General features: G+C 44.7%; 1 protein-coding gene and 1 non-coding gene across 5 annotated transcripts in view; one reads left to right on the plus strand and one right to left on the minus strand.

Moving 5' to 3' along the window:
• The window catches only part of MKNK1 (MAPK interacting serine/threonine kinase 1), a 38,092-nt gene that overhangs the window by 12,121 nt on the left and 8,700 nt on the right, over positions 1–17,271 (minus strand). For 2 of the 4 annotated variants that reach the window (XM_019749405.3, XM_074334670.2), the window contains 6 exons: positions 12,186–12,292; positions 9,955–10,056; positions 7,661–7,758; positions 4,841–4,920; positions 3,182–3,255; positions 796–900 (listed from right to left, as the gene is read on the minus strand). In XM_019749405.3, coding sequence (XP_019604964.1) covers positions 796–900; positions 3,182–3,255; positions 4,841–4,920; positions 7,661–7,758; positions 9,955–10,056; positions 12,186–12,210 — 484 coding nt within the window. In that variant the 5' untranslated portion in view covers positions 12,211–12,292. The remainder of the gene's footprint in view (positions 1–795; positions 901–3,181; positions 3,256–4,840; positions 4,921–7,660; positions 7,759–9,954; positions 10,057–12,185; positions 12,293–17,271) is intronic. The other 2 variants (XM_074334671.2, XM_074334669.2) reach the window with 1 other exon arrangement.
• On the plus strand, positions 12,602–12,675 carry TRNAI-AAU (transfer RNA isoleucine (anticodon AAU)). The gene has a single exon. It is a non-coding gene; the product is annotated as a tRNA-Ile (tRNA).

Genomic DNA, 17,271 nt, shown 5'->3' on the forward strand with positions numbered 1-17,271 from the left:
AGTGTTATGTAAGTGTTAACTACTGTTGATGATACAATTCTCACCATAACTCTGTGGGGTAGGCATTATTACTGAGGGAGCACACAGCTACTAAAAAACTAAAGCCAGTATTCATTTTTTCCATGGCACTGCTATTTGGCAAATTAAAACAAAAATGTAGGTAGTAAACATATTTATGGAAATGCAAAAACACCAGATTTGCAAGCAGATTTAACTTACTACCAGTTGTTAAATAATCAGTCCTAGATAAGGACTGTAAACCGAAGTGTAATTCAAACAATAGCAACCTACCATTTGCCCCTGTGATGTTCGGTGGGTACCTTGAATTTACCGTGTTAATAGAAAAATGATGCATTTTCCATTTATTGTGAATAAGATATCAAACTACATATATAATCTCATGCAAATTTTGAAAAGAGAGAGACAGGTGATGTATTTTAAAAGCCTAGAAGGACTACCACACAAATATTTGTACTAGAACGGTCAGATTAGTATGCATGTTTTGCATTCTTCATTAGGAAAGCATTCACATTCACACACTCACACATATCTTGTTCAACATGAAATTTATTGTTTTCCCCCCTGCTCTTTTCGTTCTTCTATATCCTTATCCTTCTTAATAGCTCCACCTCTACCCACATCCACATCAGAAGCCTGGGAGCCCTCTCACCCCCATGGGTGGGCCTGCCAGCAGCACCAGCCCCTGGCCCAGCCCTCTGCCTGGACTGCCCCACCCCGTTGGTCCCCAGAGGCTGGCCAGCCCAACCCACCCGCCAAGGCAAAGGCTTGGTTCACCTTTGGTGTGCAGGAAGTCAAGGGCCGCGGCAACATCCCGCACCACTCGGCTGGCTTCTCGCTCATTGAAGTGCTTCCGCTTCTGGATGTGGGCCAGGATGGAGCCTGGGGAGCAGAGGGGACACACAGGAATGCTTTTCCAGCCTCTGCTACGTATAACTTCTCAGAAGCCAAGTTTCCACAAGTTTGAGGTGGGGACATAGGTTTATTCATCACGAAGTGTCCAGCACCAAGGGTGGTTCCTGGTACAGAGGAGGTACCAGCACAAAACTGGACGGAACAGAATGGAACTGCTGTCTCCTATACCTGTTTATGATGAGTACAGAAAAGAGTGAGGGCAACTATTTAAATCACCAGAAAATATGAATGCCATTGGGGCAGATTTGGCTTTTGAAATTAGAAAGAGCTAAAGTGAATCTATATAGGGTGCGGGGCCTCTCTGTAGGAACTTTTCCTTCCCTGTAACTGATCTGAGATTCAAACAAAAGAACAAGCTTTCAAACAGAAATGCCACATCCTCACCAGATATGTAAAGGTCTAGAACAAGAGAAAAAACTGCCTTTCCTTCTGAACTTTCATATTATTATTATTTGCTGGTGACTCGTTTTAGAAGTGTCTGGGATTCATGACGCACGATCATCACCCTGGGCCTTAATCAGAAGCCCAAACAAATACTTACCAGTTAAGTCCCTCCTTTCAGTTTCTCAAAGACCAAGTAAATTGTGTTGGCTAACATTTATTGCGTAGTTACTATGTGCCCAGCACTGTGTAATATTCTCTAAATTGATTACCCTAGCCTCACCACAACTGTACAAAATGTACAAAATACAGTTACCCCCATTTTATACGTGGGGAACCTGAAGCCAAGAATGGTAAAGCAGCTTGCTCAAGGTCACCCCCCAGAGTCAGGAGTGGCATCAGGACTTAAGCCCAATAAGTCTGGCTTCAGAACCTGTGCAGACTTCCCCTCAGCAGGACTTGTGGCCCGAATGCTGGGGGGACGGGTTTGCCCTGAGCCAACCACACCCTCTTTACCCACTGGGTCTGGCCTCAGTAGAGCTGCCCTCTGAGCGCTACTGCTACTGATGACCCCAGCAGCATCTAGCATTTCAAACATGTAATTCACAGTGCTAGTGCTGTTGGGCGGGGCAGGGCAGGCACAGGCATGAATATATGACTTGGCTCCATGTGTTCTATGCTCACTACAGGAAGCCGGCATTTCTGGACAAAAGGTGTCACCTCTGTGTCCTAAAAATGGCACATTTACTAATTATCTTTGGGTTTTGGCATGGAGAGATGAAAGATCTTTCACTTGCCAGATTAAACAATCAAGGGATCCCAACACGCTAGGGAACATTCCCAGAAAATCGGCTTCGGGCTAGGTCTGTCTTGCTCTACTGTAGTGAGTCTCTTGTTTTCAAATTTGTTAAAAGGGAAGGTGGAGAGCGATATTCTACATACGTCTAAGATAGCCCCCAGCATACCCAATTGTTTTAGTAATATTAACAGTTGACATTTATTGAACCCTTAGTGCCTACTGGGCACTGTGCTAAGCATTTCACATGAATTATCTTCACAGGATCCCAAGGAAGTAGGTGCTGTCATTATCCTATTTTACAGATGAGAGAATACTGTTTGGAAATGTTAAGTGACTTGCCCAAGGTCACACAACTATAAAGTGATGGAGCTACACTTAACTTAGCTTTGTTGGTTTCTAAAGCATGCACTCCTAACCACCACGCCCCTCCATGTAACCCTCCACTCAGCTCCAGACATCTTCCCTAACCTTCCCCTTGCAAATGTGTCCTAGGTTTGGGTGAGTGATGGGGAGGACAAGGGCTTCTCTAGCCTCTTCTCTTTGTCAGAAAAGCAACCTCAAAATACATGCCAGTGACTACATGTGTGGGTGACGGTCAAGAATGGCATTTTTCCATCTGAAGGATAGCACATTCTCAGGCCTCCGCTCTATCCTAGGGCTGTGTCCTAAATAAAAGGACCCTCCTCTCTCCCCCATGAGCTTTTCTGGGCTTCCCACCCCACAATTAATTTAAATAGTGAAAGTGTCAAAACAATGGATTGATAAATTGATGACTACATGTATCTATCTATCTATCTATCTATCTATCTATCTATCTATCTATCTATCTGAGTCCTAGTATAATGAGGAGGCATTTATAGAATGCCCACACAGGTGACATTCTAAGCTCTGCAAAATGCTAATTATCATCCTTCCCTCCGGCCTCCCTTCTCCCAAATCAAGGGCAGTTTTAAGTCCTTCATCCTTTTTATTAGCTTGACTCGTTTTAGAAGTCTCTGGGAGTCATGATGGATGATCACCACCCTGGGTCTTAATCAGAAGTCCAAACACATACTCAACAGTAAGTACCTCCTTGCAATTTCTCAAAGACCAAGTAAAACCTTGTGTCATCTTCAAAGAACTCAATCAGCTCCAAAATGTTCCTTAAATAGGGAAGAATAGGAAGAAAGAGAAAAAAAGGGGAAATGGTATTATATATTAAAGTCCATTTACAAATATATAATGAAAAAACATACATACAATGCCCTGTAGCAGGGCAGAAATCAACTTGAAATCAGAATGCTTATTAAAGACCCATGTTTGAGAAGTAGCCAATGGTGTTAGCAAGATTCAGGTCACCTTATCTTTCCATAATGTTTAGTCTCTGGTGTTTTCACCAAGTCTGTGCTGTCAAACCCCAACCCTAAAACCCACTAGGTAGAGTTATAAAAAAGTCCCGGTCACATTAAACTGAATAAAATCTGCAGCCGACTGGAAGCAATTGCGGCTAATAACACTGAATAGTAGGTGTGTGTCCTGGAGGCAAGCAGCAAATAATTACTTGCCCTCCCTCTTGCCCATAAATCACGGGGCAGTATTTACATTGCCTGGAGAAAATGGAAACATCTGTCAAATAGACTTGGGGCCTAACGTGGGCACCGCTAGACCCTAACTGCTAAGCGCTGCTTAATGAAACGGCCGCGTTCCCGGCCACCATAGCACTTGTGGCCTTCCCCGGTGAGCACTCTCTGTCTGCCTGAGCATTATGGTGCTCTGCCAACAAGGTCGTCTTGTAACTCAGTAGGGAAGCCACCAGCCTGGATATCAGAGGTGTTGGGGGCTTTTTTCCTTTTAAAGAACGAAATAAACCAAGTAGAGTCTCTAATGCTGAACTCAGAAGCTGCCGGGCTGAAAATAAAAATCTGTCCCTCATAAAAAAAATGCTGACCACTTTGGGAGACACCAGGCTTTTACTAGTGTGAAGGCGTCCAAATAAGATGGCCAAAATGGCCTAATTTGAAAGAAGATTGTAGAGGCAGTGCCTGGAGTTAAATCAACAGCAGCCCCCATCCTCCAAGCTTAATGACAAAGCCATCAATACCAGGCCACTGGCTCCCTGCTGACCCTGCCAAGGAGGGAAAGAGAGGGGGAAGCAGAGTCTTAGAGGTGACCCTGATTTAAAGCCACAGTGGGAGCGCCACTCGTTTGGAGCTGGGGGTGAGCAGACTAAGACAGGGCTAGAGAGCACCTCGGCCCAGTTAACCGAGCACAGAGGGTTAGAGCACGTCTCAGGAGCCTCAGTGGTAGCTGCACACGTGACGGACTATCCTAGGAACAGGACACAGCACCAAATATTCTTAACAGTTCTCGTCATCCTCACCTATTCATTAAAGTAGGTCCCTACAGGTTTCCACTAGGCAATCCTCAGTCAGTCGAGTTTCCACAGGCATTTGAAAGAAATAAAACCCCACTTTTTCCCAGGCACTAATTCAGATCACTCACTCTTCTAATTTGCCTGAATTGCTGATATTTATAGTATTTCAGCCTAAACGGGAGACGGCTTCTTTGCTGCTGCTGTTTTTCTCCTATCTTTTTTTAAACATTGAAAGATGGAAGGAGTTATATACACAGTTGCGGGGGAAGGAGCGAGAGCTAAACCTGGGGTCAGGAGATGGTAAGAAATAGCCTCCTTCTCTGCTGCCAAGCATCCCCCAAGAGAAGCAGCAAGTAACCCGCCACTATACTTACTTGTTTCCTTGACACTGATAGAGCGTCTCCACCTCTCGAAATACCCTACTGCGACTGTGCCCTGCTTGTTTTTCAATGATCTGTGGGAAGAATAAAATCTGTCATCTATACCCACCTGACCTCAGAACATCCCTCAGCAGGTGCCCTCAGGGAGAACAAAAGGCCAAATTCAGCCCCAAATCACTTTCAAGCCTAAGTCTGGACTAGGCCTTGGTGACACAGGCACTGCTCTGTCAGGAAAGCAACAGACTGGCCCGAGGGCTTTCCAGCATGGCTGGGTGTTTGACTCTGGCCAAGCACAATACCTCGGAAGCCGCTGAGGTTGCTGTCCCCAGGTACCCAGGGGAGATGAGGCAGCCAGCAAGACAAAGAGCCATCTCCTCCCAGCTCCTACTCTGAGGGAATCGCATTCTGCCTTTAGGGGAAGAATTTACAAGCTCTACTGAAGGATCTTCTGGTGGCTGGAGGGAGAGCAAGGGGGATGAAGGATACAGTGGAGAGGAACCACAGCTCCAAGGCCCATCTCAGACACCACCTCTAGTTCTTCTGAGAATTTACCCTTTGGCAGGCACCGTATTAAGTCTTTAGGTACATAATCTCAGATAATCCTTACAACACAATCCCAAAAGCCAGGAAGAGGTAAAATATTTTGCCCATAGTTCTGATAGGTGGCAGGGCTGGAATTCAAGCCCAGAGCTGCCTCTGAAGCCCTTGCTATCCTATACAGGCCTATATCCTACATAGTTTCTCTCAGAGAACCTAGAGGCCTTGTCACTCCTACAATACTGTGCGCTGCGCCCCCTCTACACCCAAATGTGGAGATGCTTGACAAGTACTGACTGAAGGAATGGGTGAGCCAACAGATGAGCAGGTGGTTTACGCAGGGACTCACTGACTCTGAACATCTCTCGGACCCATCCAGAGCCCCAAACCGTTGTAAGCAGAGCCTGTGGGTAAGTCTTCTGCAGAACTGGCTCTGCTTTATAGTCCCACGTGCAGAACGGGCAGCAGATGGTGACATCCTGTTCCTTCACTCCAAGAATGCAGTGTAGAATACTTCCAACTTCTCCAATACATCGTAGCACACACATCCAGGACCAATGTAATTTTCTAAATAAGTCTGTATCTGTTCATAAACCACTGGGCCCGTCTCCTGAGCAGTCAGTGAGGTGCAGTGCTGGGGCACAGAAACTATTCAACTCGTTCCTTTACCAAGCATTTTGGCTCAAAGTCAGGAAGAACTTTCTAGCAGGCAAGCTACCCAGCAATAGCATAATTTTCTCTGAGGAGGAAATTATGAGGTGGGGGAGCATGACATGGACAGCTATTTGAGGAGTTATAGAGGAAATTCAAGACTAGATTATCTTGAAATTCCATTCCCACCATGAGACTCGGGTATTTATCAGTTGGATGCCAGTAGGAAAAGACCTAATAAAACCAAGTATTGTGGAGCCATGCAGGGAGAAGTAGCCCATTTCTAGGGAGCTTTCAAAGACTAGAGAGACATGGGCAGAACTGCTGAAATCCAAGAATTGCCAAGCCAAGGTCCAGGGTTTGCCCAAAGATGCCAGGGTGGTATGGAGGAAGGGCCAGGTTTTCCTTTGTGATCCCACCTTGAAGAAATAGATCTGTCACCCATGAACGTATTCAGACCTTTGTCAATCAATTTACATTTGTTCTTTTTACTATGCTTAGGCAAATTTTTTAAAAAAACACTTTTTGTTTATACTGATCTGTTTCCAAAAAGGAATTGAAGTAGTACTTTTGTTACCATATGAAGCAACATTCCAGCAAAAAGGAACATGGCTTAGCAGGAGATTCTCCGCTATAAATCCACAGCTGGGACTATGGCCAATTGGCTAAAAGAGGAAACATTTCTTTCAGGAGTCAATGTGGCCAGGTTTCCCCACACAAGACAGTGCTTAGACTTAGTGCTTCTGGTGGGTGTCTTGAAATTAGCTTGAAATGCCCCCTTGGATTTAATAAGACCTCGTTTCCAGATCAGTGGTTTTCAAACTTTGGTGAGTATCAGAATCACCTGGGGAACTTGGTAAACCTACAACGGCCCTGGTGCAGGAAGCACACTTTGAGAACCACTGCTCTAGATCCATCCGTTCTTCCGTGGGACGTCAGCAGATGGAGGGCAGGGGGTGGAGTGAGCCTCTCCAAGGTCACGCAGCTAGAAACAGCCTCTCCTGCCTCAGACCTGGGTGGTCTGGCTCATCATCATGACACTGTACATCACTGGTATAGCATTTTGTAATTTGTAAAGTGTTGCTACTTCCACCAATCCGTTTTCATAATCATCGTCATAACCACTCCATGAGACAGGAAGGGTAGGTATTATTACCCTCATTTGAGAGACATGGGAACTTAGGCTCAAGGAGGTTCAGTGACTTGCCCAAAGTCAAATAGTTGTAGTTTGTCAAAACAGAGATTCACGTAGGCCTTCTAATTCCAAATCTGGTTGTCTACTCCCTGAGCTAACTTCATTTGTCAGAATAGTGAGAAGCAGCTTACTATGAGCCAGGCATTGTTCTAAGCACTTTACACATATTAACTTATTTAACCCTCACAACAATACTATATAGGTTCTATTATTGCCACCATTTTACAGATGAGGAAACTGAAGGACAGAAAGTTATGTAACTTGTCCAATGTTACACAGCAAATAAGTGGAAAAACCAACATTTGCATCCAACAAATACAGCTTCAGTGCCCCAATTCTTATTGAGCCACCATTTTGGGGAATATGAAATTTATTTGGTTTAGGACTGAGTATTTGCACAGTAAAGCCTGGCATCCAGATGAGACACTCACTTTGACAGCATACTCTTTGCCACTCTGCAGGCTCACGGCACCTTGAACTTTGGCGTAGGCTCCCTCTCCAAGCAATTCGGAGGTCAACTTGTACACATCTAGGGGTGAGATGGAGGAGAGGAACAACAAGATGAGTCAGCTTTTGCAAGCTAAGATGGAAAGAAGAGCTTGTCATTCAGCTTCCCCAACCTGACAACAGAGGCGAATGATCACTCCACAGTCACGAGGAAGGCCATTCGCTTTTCCGGAGTCTCTGGATTCCGGTTCTCAGTAATCAGACCACAGCGAACGCATCCCGTTCCCCATTTTAGAGATGAGGTCAGTGAAAGGGATTGAATTTGGCACATATTTCCTGAGAAACTACTATGTGCTAGACAGCATATGAGACTCATAATAGGGACAGAGTGAGGAATAAAATATAGTCCCTGCCCTTTGATGGTCACAGTCCAGAGGGTCACAGTCCATTTACACAGTCACCTCAGAATAAACCAGGCAGTGGGAAGTACTATTACAGAGAGACAAGACACAGCAAAAAGGAGTTCAGGAAGGGAAAGGTTATATCAGGGAATCTGGGGGATCCTATAGGAGTGTGATTTGAATGAACATCATTCATTTACTCATTTGCTGAGCACCTACTATGTGCCCAGCTCTGTGCTAGGGATTGGTGATACAAAGGGGAATAAAGCACTGTTTTATTTTATACCACACGCAAAGGAAATCATTGGAGGTTTTTGAGAAGTTTCCAGAAGTCACCCACAGGAAACAGGAGACAGATGTAGATGCAAATAGATGCCTCGAGGTTTTTAGGATGCTGAGTCAGAGCGGTTCTAACAGAGTAATAGGCCTGGGTTTAAAAAACATTTCGGTGACCTGCCCAAGCTCATAAATAGCACCAGCTCTTTGAGCCCCTTCCAAAGAAAGCCACACCTCCATCACAGCCTCTGCCAAGCTGACTTCCTCCTCCCTTGGTCTCCATTCCTCAGCTCTTTTCTCTCGAGGCAGCCTAGCACTTAAACCCACAGACTGAACAGAATACTTTTTAACCATGAAATTAGATTTTATCACTCTGAGTCATGAAAAACCCTGTAATTGCACAAGCCATCCTTGAATAACAGGAAATATTCTTATGTTCATCGAAAGAGTAAGGACTGTTGATTTGGAAACTATTCTAAAAACCTTGGGACTTTTGTCCATCCTTCCTCCCCTTACTACGTCCCCCCACCCCCAGATCCCACCCCCCCCACACACATCTACTGTTTGAGTTAAAGACAAACAAACAGACAAAACCCTGCACTAAGTACCTTCTTGGTTTCATCACGGTTTGGTCTTGCAGCTGTTTATGAGAATACACACTGTTGTTTGTAAGTATTTTAAATGACATGCTTCATTCACAATGGTATTAGCCTTTGGTATTAGCCTTTGACACATGTCAGGATAGGTTGGTGGTTGGAGGTCCAATATTCCTGACTCATAAAGGGCTTGTGATTAGAACCACTCTACAAAATAATCAATTCATTAGTGTATCTGCAATATTGCAAAGAGGGACCATGAGGGGAAACTATTTCAGGTCTCACATGAAAGGAATAAAATAGATGAAGGGGGCATGTCACTCCTAGGAGTAGCTACCGATCCTTTCAGTCCTTTGCAGAAGTGTCCAATGAGTCACTTCATCCCATCATGTGCCCAGTGGTAACAGGACCAGCCCTGAGCCTGGTGCCTCACACGCAGAGTGTGTTCAAACTGTCTGATGACCCAATATTGTGGCACCTGAACACAACATTCACTCTTAAAATGGAGTCAAACTCATACAGCAAAGTAGCTGCAATCTCTAGGAGTCAAGTTCTCTGCTTCTAGAAGATTGAAGTTTCATTTGCAGCCATGGTCCTTAGTGCTCTGTGTTCCTCATTCATGGTTATTCTACCTCTCAGCAGCCCCTCTAGGAAGAGCTGAGAGAAAGATCACATCTGAAAAGGAGCTGAAACACACCAGGCAATTTCCTTTCACGTACAACTCTGACAGACTGGCCTTTCTGTCCCCTAACAAAGTGCTGAAACATTCAGAGGAGGCCTGTGCATCATTCGGGGGCTCTCTCTCTCTCTCTCTCTCTCTCTCTCTCTCTCTGTCACTCCTTTGTGTAAACTCTCTCACCCCTATCTTTCATCTGTACCACACACATAACCCTGAGCTAGCTCTAAGATGACGCAGACCCTATGATCTAACCGGTGGGCTTTCAGGATGCTCGTCCCGTGCTTGGGGAGCCACAGGCCCTGACCTAAGAGAGTTGCGTAACCGACCTTCAAACTTTCCTGGCAAGGAGTCAGTGGTCCGGGCCTTCCGCTTCTTCTTCTTTCTCTTGTCATTTTCTGCAATGGGAAGGGGTTCACTGCTGCCCATCTCTGGGAGAAAAGAGGAGATGTAAGGGAAACATCACTGTACCGATCAAGCTATAAGTTCCCCTATATAAAACCCTGGGGGGACCCAGGAGCTTTACACTGATGGTTTTTGAATATCTGTGAGGACTATTGATTTGTTTTGACCCAAGAGGCAAAACTAAAGGCAAAACCATTATAGGAGATCATTAATTGTGCAAAGGAACTCAGACAGAGAGGCTAAATTAAAAGAGTATAGCAGAAGCCTGCTTTAACCAAGCTCATTAGCACATGGATTTAGATCTGCCACCAAACTACAGTCCCCAAACAGAACAATGAATTCATAGGCAGAATCCCACCTGTGACATCCTCCAGCCTCAGCACCAGAAAGGCAGGACCCAGGGAGCTAAGCATATGATTGCAAATAAAATCAGATGCTCAGTAACATCCCTGTGTGGATGTGCATGGGATTCAAAAGGCCTTCAGCAGACGGAGATTGCCTCTGTGAAGGTACGACAGGGTAGGGATGGGTTTGAGGATGGCCCTAGATTACTTCATGTCTAAGAGCACAGACCTGAGTGCCTCCTTGGCTCCTTATTTGAGAAGATGCACGTAGGGCCCACTCAGAAGCCCGCAGTTGACAGGTCTATACCATATGCTACTGGATGAGGTCATTCACTGCAAAACATTATCACTCACTGGCAAGCACCTCCCTTGTTAAAGGGAGGATTTGGGAGGCAGATGTTCGGACATTGGGCAGATTGCGCGGGATAAAGTAGGGACAGAAAGAATAAGCAGGAAACTGAGAGGGGGAAAAAGAAAAAGAGGAACAATGAGCCAGTGCCCAATCATAGTACTGTTTCTAAGACACTCTAGTAAGGGCCTTCCCCTGTTAAAGATAAATTACTTATAAAACATGTCATGCCCCTGATCCAGATGGAACCTTAATACTCTTTGCCTGCAGTTAGAAATAATAAGATTTCTCTGAAGTCTCTGGGTCTAAATCCCCACCAGGGTGATTAAACCTTTACATCCTTCTAAAATAGAGGCACTCGAGTGCTGATGGGGCATATAGTATGAGAGACTTTTAGACCAACCTTCAGTAAACACAGGCTCTGGGTTGTTGGATTTTTTTTTATTTTCTGAGAGATTTTGAAATGGAAGCTGGCTCTTTGCCCATTGAGGGAAAAGGCCCACTCTCTTCTCAGAGGACCCCAGCTGAACACAACCAGAGAAATGGCAAGTCTGCTCAGGAAGATTGATTAGAGCTGCTGCACGTCTTCTCCATACTGTTCTCAGAAGCAAGTACACACCAGCCATTAGGAGAAAGCACACAGCACAACGGTCCTTTTCAACACCACAATCCAGAAAGCATGGTTAGGCAGCCAAGTGTCTGACAGCTCAATTTAGGTGCATTCTTCCTTCCATTTTTAGGATCTGATGACAGCAGATTTTCAATTATACTTTACAGAACAGATAAACACATGGATAAAAGTAGTCCACAGAGGCTCTCAAAATATTACTCTAGCCAGCAGCTTTAAGCACAAGATATATCTGGGGACTGTAACATGCTATGAAGTCAAAGAATTAAACTTAAATATCAGCACCCAAGTATCCACCTTCACCAAGGTACATTGAAAGGAAAAAGGATGTTCAACATAGTGAGAAATTCTACAGAAATAAAATACAGGGTCACTCATCTTCAGAAGATTAGGGTGAGAGCACTGGCCATTGGGACAGCAGGCCAAAGAGGGACCACTGTCCCTCTTGCCTTACCCTGTGTGCAGTCCAGTGTCAACCCTCATCCCATTTTTTTCTCACCAGTACTGCAAGCTAAATGCAGAGTAGACAGATTTTAGATTCACTTCTCTTTCTCCTTCCCCTGCCCATACTCTGACAGAGGGCCTAAGGACAAGCAAAACAGCCAATAGGCAGGCAATGGAGAGAAGCAGCAAGAGGGCTGGCGGCATTATAATTCCCAGGGGATGCTCAGATATACTTACGACTCCAGCTAGAAAACCCTGCTAGCCGCAATTTATACTTGGTTTTCACCACAGCAGGGCTGAGAGAGCCTCTTGTGGAAGAAGCATACCTCTAAGCACCGCCGCACACTCAGTATTAGATTTTATGGTTTCACACGCAAAAAGATAGAGTACCTGGTCTATTCTGCATGGATTTCATTGGAAGAGGGTATGCCAGAAGGGACAAATGGTTAAGACTTTCCTTGGAAACTGAACTTGTTGAAGGAGAGTTGTTTTTGAAACTAGGAAGAAAAAAATGTAGAAAGACAGTGAAGTGAAAAAAAAAATGCTTAACTTCCCTTGTTTGTACAGGGGAGAGAGAAGGGAGAAATGTCACAATCTTACCAAGGGCTTGATAGCTCCCCCTCGGGAGCCTGTCCATACTCAATTTTATCACTAGCAGGGTCTGTGGGTCCTTAATTTATTATGTATGCAATCATTTGATATAACTTCTCCAGGGTGCAACGTTTCACAATCAAGCTGGTCCTTGGCTTGCCTCCTTCCCTTGGCCTAAGAATTCTTCTCGGCTATCAAAACCCATTTCAAGGGGTGGCCGGTTAGCTCAGTTGGTTAGAGCATGGTGCTAATAACACCAAGGCTGCTGGTTCGATCCCAGCATGGGCCTCTGTGAGTTGCGCCCTCCTTAAAAAAACAAACAAAACAAAAAACCCATCTCAAAAGTCACCTTCCCTTTGCAGGAATTAAGGTTTGTGCAAACACTGTTAGGCACTCTGCAAATAGATTACTGAATTACTGAACACTACTAGAAGTCAGTGCTCCACCCTCTGCTCCCAAACACCCTGCTGGCAACTCTATTAGAGCACTGATTTTATGCGGCCTTGAGCTCTCCTCAATGCTCCTAAAGGCCAGGACTCTTGCCGGCTCATCTCTGCATCTCCTGTGTCAGTCATGTATCAGCCATCAGAAAATGTGCACGAAAATGAAACTGATATGAAATGATGCAGATTCAGTGCTTGTCACCCACGCCCTTTAAGTACCAAGTGAACACACTGAAAGAAATATGGGTACACCTTTGCCCCACCAGACAATGCAAAGTAAAGCTATTCAGTTCTATGAATTCCAACTTCCTCTCAGAAAAAGCCCTATGACCCAGAAGGTTTTAAACTTTCTAGCAAGAAGCCTGGTCCTTGCTATAGGATCGGGCAATATGTCTGTTACTTCAGAGAAGGAAGTGATCCAACAACCAACCTGGCTCCTGCAGAGAGAGAGGGCCCCAGAGAGCCCACAGAGCAGAGGAGGAGGGGCTGAGGCGTCTCACCCAGTGGGAACAGATATTCCTGACATGCAAGTACCGATCCACCACTCTGCCCAAGCTGACCCCAAGGCCCACCTCCTGAAAGAAATGTCATTTCTCCATGAAGTCTTACGAGCTACAATGCCCCCAAAGTCACCAGCTCTGTTCTCCATATTTTGGTAGCATTTACAGAGAACTAACCAGCTCCTACGTCCGGTACGTGATACCAGGGATGATCGATCATTTTCCCCACTAAGAACAAGACCTTGCTGGCTAACTCAGTTTCTAACTCAGCTCATGCTCCTCTCCTAACCACTCTAGAGTTATTTTCTATGATTCACTTTTCTATAAGTTCAACCTGTAGGACTTATTTCCTTTAGTCACAGAGCTTTCTAGACAAGGAACAGTGGTGAGAGCAAACTGATGAGTATCATTACCAATTCAGCTGCTTTCTCCGTCCTCAGCTGGCTGAGGGCCCCCAAACAAATGGAGAACTGAGAAAATGAAAGGAAACTGAGGCAACGAAAGGAAGGGAGATGGACACTCTTAAGGAAGAGGCCAAGACGAAGAAGTGTGAGACAGGGGAGGAGGCAGTCAGGAGGAGCCTGGGGAGACTGAACCCAGAACATTTGCTTCTCTGAAGTGGTACAATAGGAGTTAGAGTACACACATGCTTATATGGTGCTTAGCAAATGCCAGGCAATGTTTTAAGTACTTTCCAGGTACAACATTTTACATATACTAACTTACTTAATCTTCACAACTCTATGCGGTCAGTATAATTATTATCCACATTTTTCAGACGAAGAAACTGAGGTACAAAGAGACTACATAATCTGCTCATGGTCACGTAGCTAGTAAGTGGCAGAGCTAGGATTTACATCTAGGTAGTCTGGCTCAGAAGTGAAGATTTAAACTATTGCACTATATTTAAACACTAATGATGAAAGGCAGAAGGGGGTAGCCAGTCAGTGCTAGCCAGACACCAACAAGAACGCTGCTATTTGGAAACCTTAGCACAGAGCTTCCCTACTGATGTGCTGTGAATGAGATATTGATCCTCTCATCAGGCTGAACAATATCATTTTCTATGTGTGCTGTGATGTCAAAAAGGCTGGGCAACACTGCTCTAGCTTACATAATGCAAGGGCTTTATTATCACCTTACCATTATAGTATTAATCTGAAACCTAATTTATCAGAAGTTTCTTCTTGCTCTGAGGTAGCTTTGTATTTTGGCATAGAATGTAGGATGAGCTACAAACCAGTCCAACCACCTTATTTCATGGCAGTTCTCGTATCAGGTACAAGGCTATATTCTTCCTCTGACAGACCTATTAGTTGGTTGATTTGGTTTCTGATGATATCATATGATATGAAGGGGAGAAGGCCAAGGCAAGGGTACACTCAAACAGAGGCTTGTCAAATTTAACACATGATGGACAAAAGGAGACACCTGTGAAATCAGCTCAATCAAAGGACAGTCTGTAAGTGTGACTCCAAGGGCTAAGATATTTCCCAGGCTTTTCCCAAGAGTCCTGTGTGTAGTCCGTCTGGGCAGCGTTATGCAGATTGCAGTGTCTCACTCGACTACAATAAAAGAAGTCTGAGGCCCACTAAGGTACCAGCAGCGTAGTGACTCACAACAGGCTTCAAACAGAGTTGGGATAGTAAGGTTCTTAGAGGTAAAAGGTCTAGATTCAGGCCCATCTTCCTCCTCTGTTTTGATTCTGGGATCATAAGCAGCCTTCAGAGCTGTCGCTGCATCTCCTGGTGGAAGGAATGACAAGAAGAAGGGCAGAAGGGGTAAAGGAAATGTGTGTTTAAGGAATGGCAAGCAGGAAAACAGAACTACCAAATGATCCAGCAATTCCACTTTTGGGGATTTATCTGAAGGAAACAAAAACACTAAGTTGAAAAATATATGCACCCCCATGTTCACTATAATAGTTATATTATTACAATGGCCAAGACACGGAAACAACCTAAATGTCCATCAATGAATGAATGGATAAAGAAAGTGTGTGTGTGTGTGTGTGTGTGTGTGTGTGTACACACACACAATGGAATATTAAGTCATGAAAAGAATGAAATCTTGCCATTTGCAACAGCGTAGATGGACCTAGAGGGTATTATGCTAAGTGAAATAAGTCAGACAGAGAAAAGCAAATACTATATGACCTCACATGTGGAATCTAAAGCAAAAACAAAACAAAAAAATAAAACTAAGCTCATAGATACAGAGAACAGACTGGTGGTTGCCAGAGGCGGGGAATCGGTAAAATGGGTGAAGGGAGTCAAAAGGTACACACTTCCAGTTATAAAATAAGTAAGACATGGGGATGTAATGTACAGCATGCCAACTATAGTTAGTAAAACTGTATTGTATGTTTGAAAGTTGCTAAGACAGTAGATCTTAAAAAGGGCTCATCACAAGAAAAAAATAATTCTGTAACCATGTATGGTGACAGATGTTAACTAGACTTACTGTAACCATTTTGTAATATTTACCAATACTGAATGATTATTGTTGTACACCTGAAACTAATATAATGTTGTATGTCAATTATACCTCAATTTAAAACAAAATAGCAAGCAGAAGTAAAGGAGCAAAGGATTGGGGGTGTGTGAGCAGGACAGTATAAAAAGCTGAAAAAGGCAAGCTGAGGTCAGGTCGCCCCAGCTTATGGCTGACAAGGCCCTCATGTCTGGGCTCTATCTACTTTCCAGCCTCATTAACCAATGGGCAGACATTCTTTCAAGTAAAAATGAAAACAGTGGCCAGTGCAGCTGGCAGTTCAAACATCCCACCAGTGTGTTTCCTTCAGGCGGCCACTGTACTTTGGTACGCAGCAGAAAAGCTTCAGGAGCGTTCCCATTTTGCCACACAGAATATTAAAAAGATGTACACTCAAGGGTTGAGAGTCCATAAAATTAATAATTTGGACCGCTTCATCCAGGATATTCTTGAGTGAAAATGGCATTTTGGAAAACCTCTCAGTGGCAGGAGTGGAGGACACAGTGACCACCAGTACACGTTGGTGCCGCTGCCTCGAGGCTTGTGAGGCAGCAGCAATGTTGCCTGCTGCTGCTTTCCAACAACAGGTAACATCTGGGTACCATGATGAAAACAGTCTGACTTTGTCGGTGCTCTGGAAGGCTTTCAAGGGCCCCCGGGGCCCACAGAGCACACTTGTGAACCACGTTCCAGGCAGTGGGGGCGGACTGTGTACAAGTAGAGTGTGTTTTAGGGACATCGAACTGGCTGTGATGTGCGGCCACAACTGGCGGCTGGAGAGCGACTGAAGAGTGCAGTGAGGCTGCTGCAACAAGGCAAGAAGGCCTATAACTGAGGTGGGGACAGAAATAAAGACAAAGAGGTGTGAGAATGAAGCAACAGAGGCCGAACTGGTCCTGTTCCTGCCAAACAACTGGAGATGGTGGACGAGTCAAGACGACTACCCTCTGTGCCTGCTCCCTCTGCCCACTGCCTAGTATGGAACCAGGCACACAGGAAGACCTCAGTATATGTTTACTAACCAAAGTCAAGTAACCGTAAGAGCAGTAGTACCATCAAAGATGGGGAGAATTCAGGAAGGGAAGGTGGTTGGGGATGGAGAGCCGGAGAAGACAGTGTGCCACTGGGAAGCTTCAGATGAAGAAAGGCGACACAGCAGCCAAGTACGAAAACTCACAGATCAGGCTAAAAATCATTCTCACCTAGGCTTCATCTGACCCAATCTACAAATGAGGCATTATCTATAACCTGCCAGGCATGACACAGCCTTAGGCTGGAGTGTCACACAGAATACTTCAAAACAGCATCATATATGTCACATATTTTTAAGTTTAAAGAAAACCTGAAAATATACCTCTCAAACCATTATTAACAATGGTTATTTGGGAGGACCAAATTGGGTGCGTATACAATTTCACTTTTTATACTGCTGGTGTATTTGATTTTGTT

This window comes from Rhinolophus sinicus, chromosome 14 (genome assembly GCF_057876585.1).
Source record: "Rhinolophus sinicus isolate RSI-liver-muscle chromosome 14, RSI-T2T, whole genome shotgun sequence".
NCBI classification, from domain to species: Eukaryota; Metazoa; Chordata; class Mammalia; order Chiroptera; family Rhinolophidae; genus Rhinolophus; species Rhinolophus sinicus.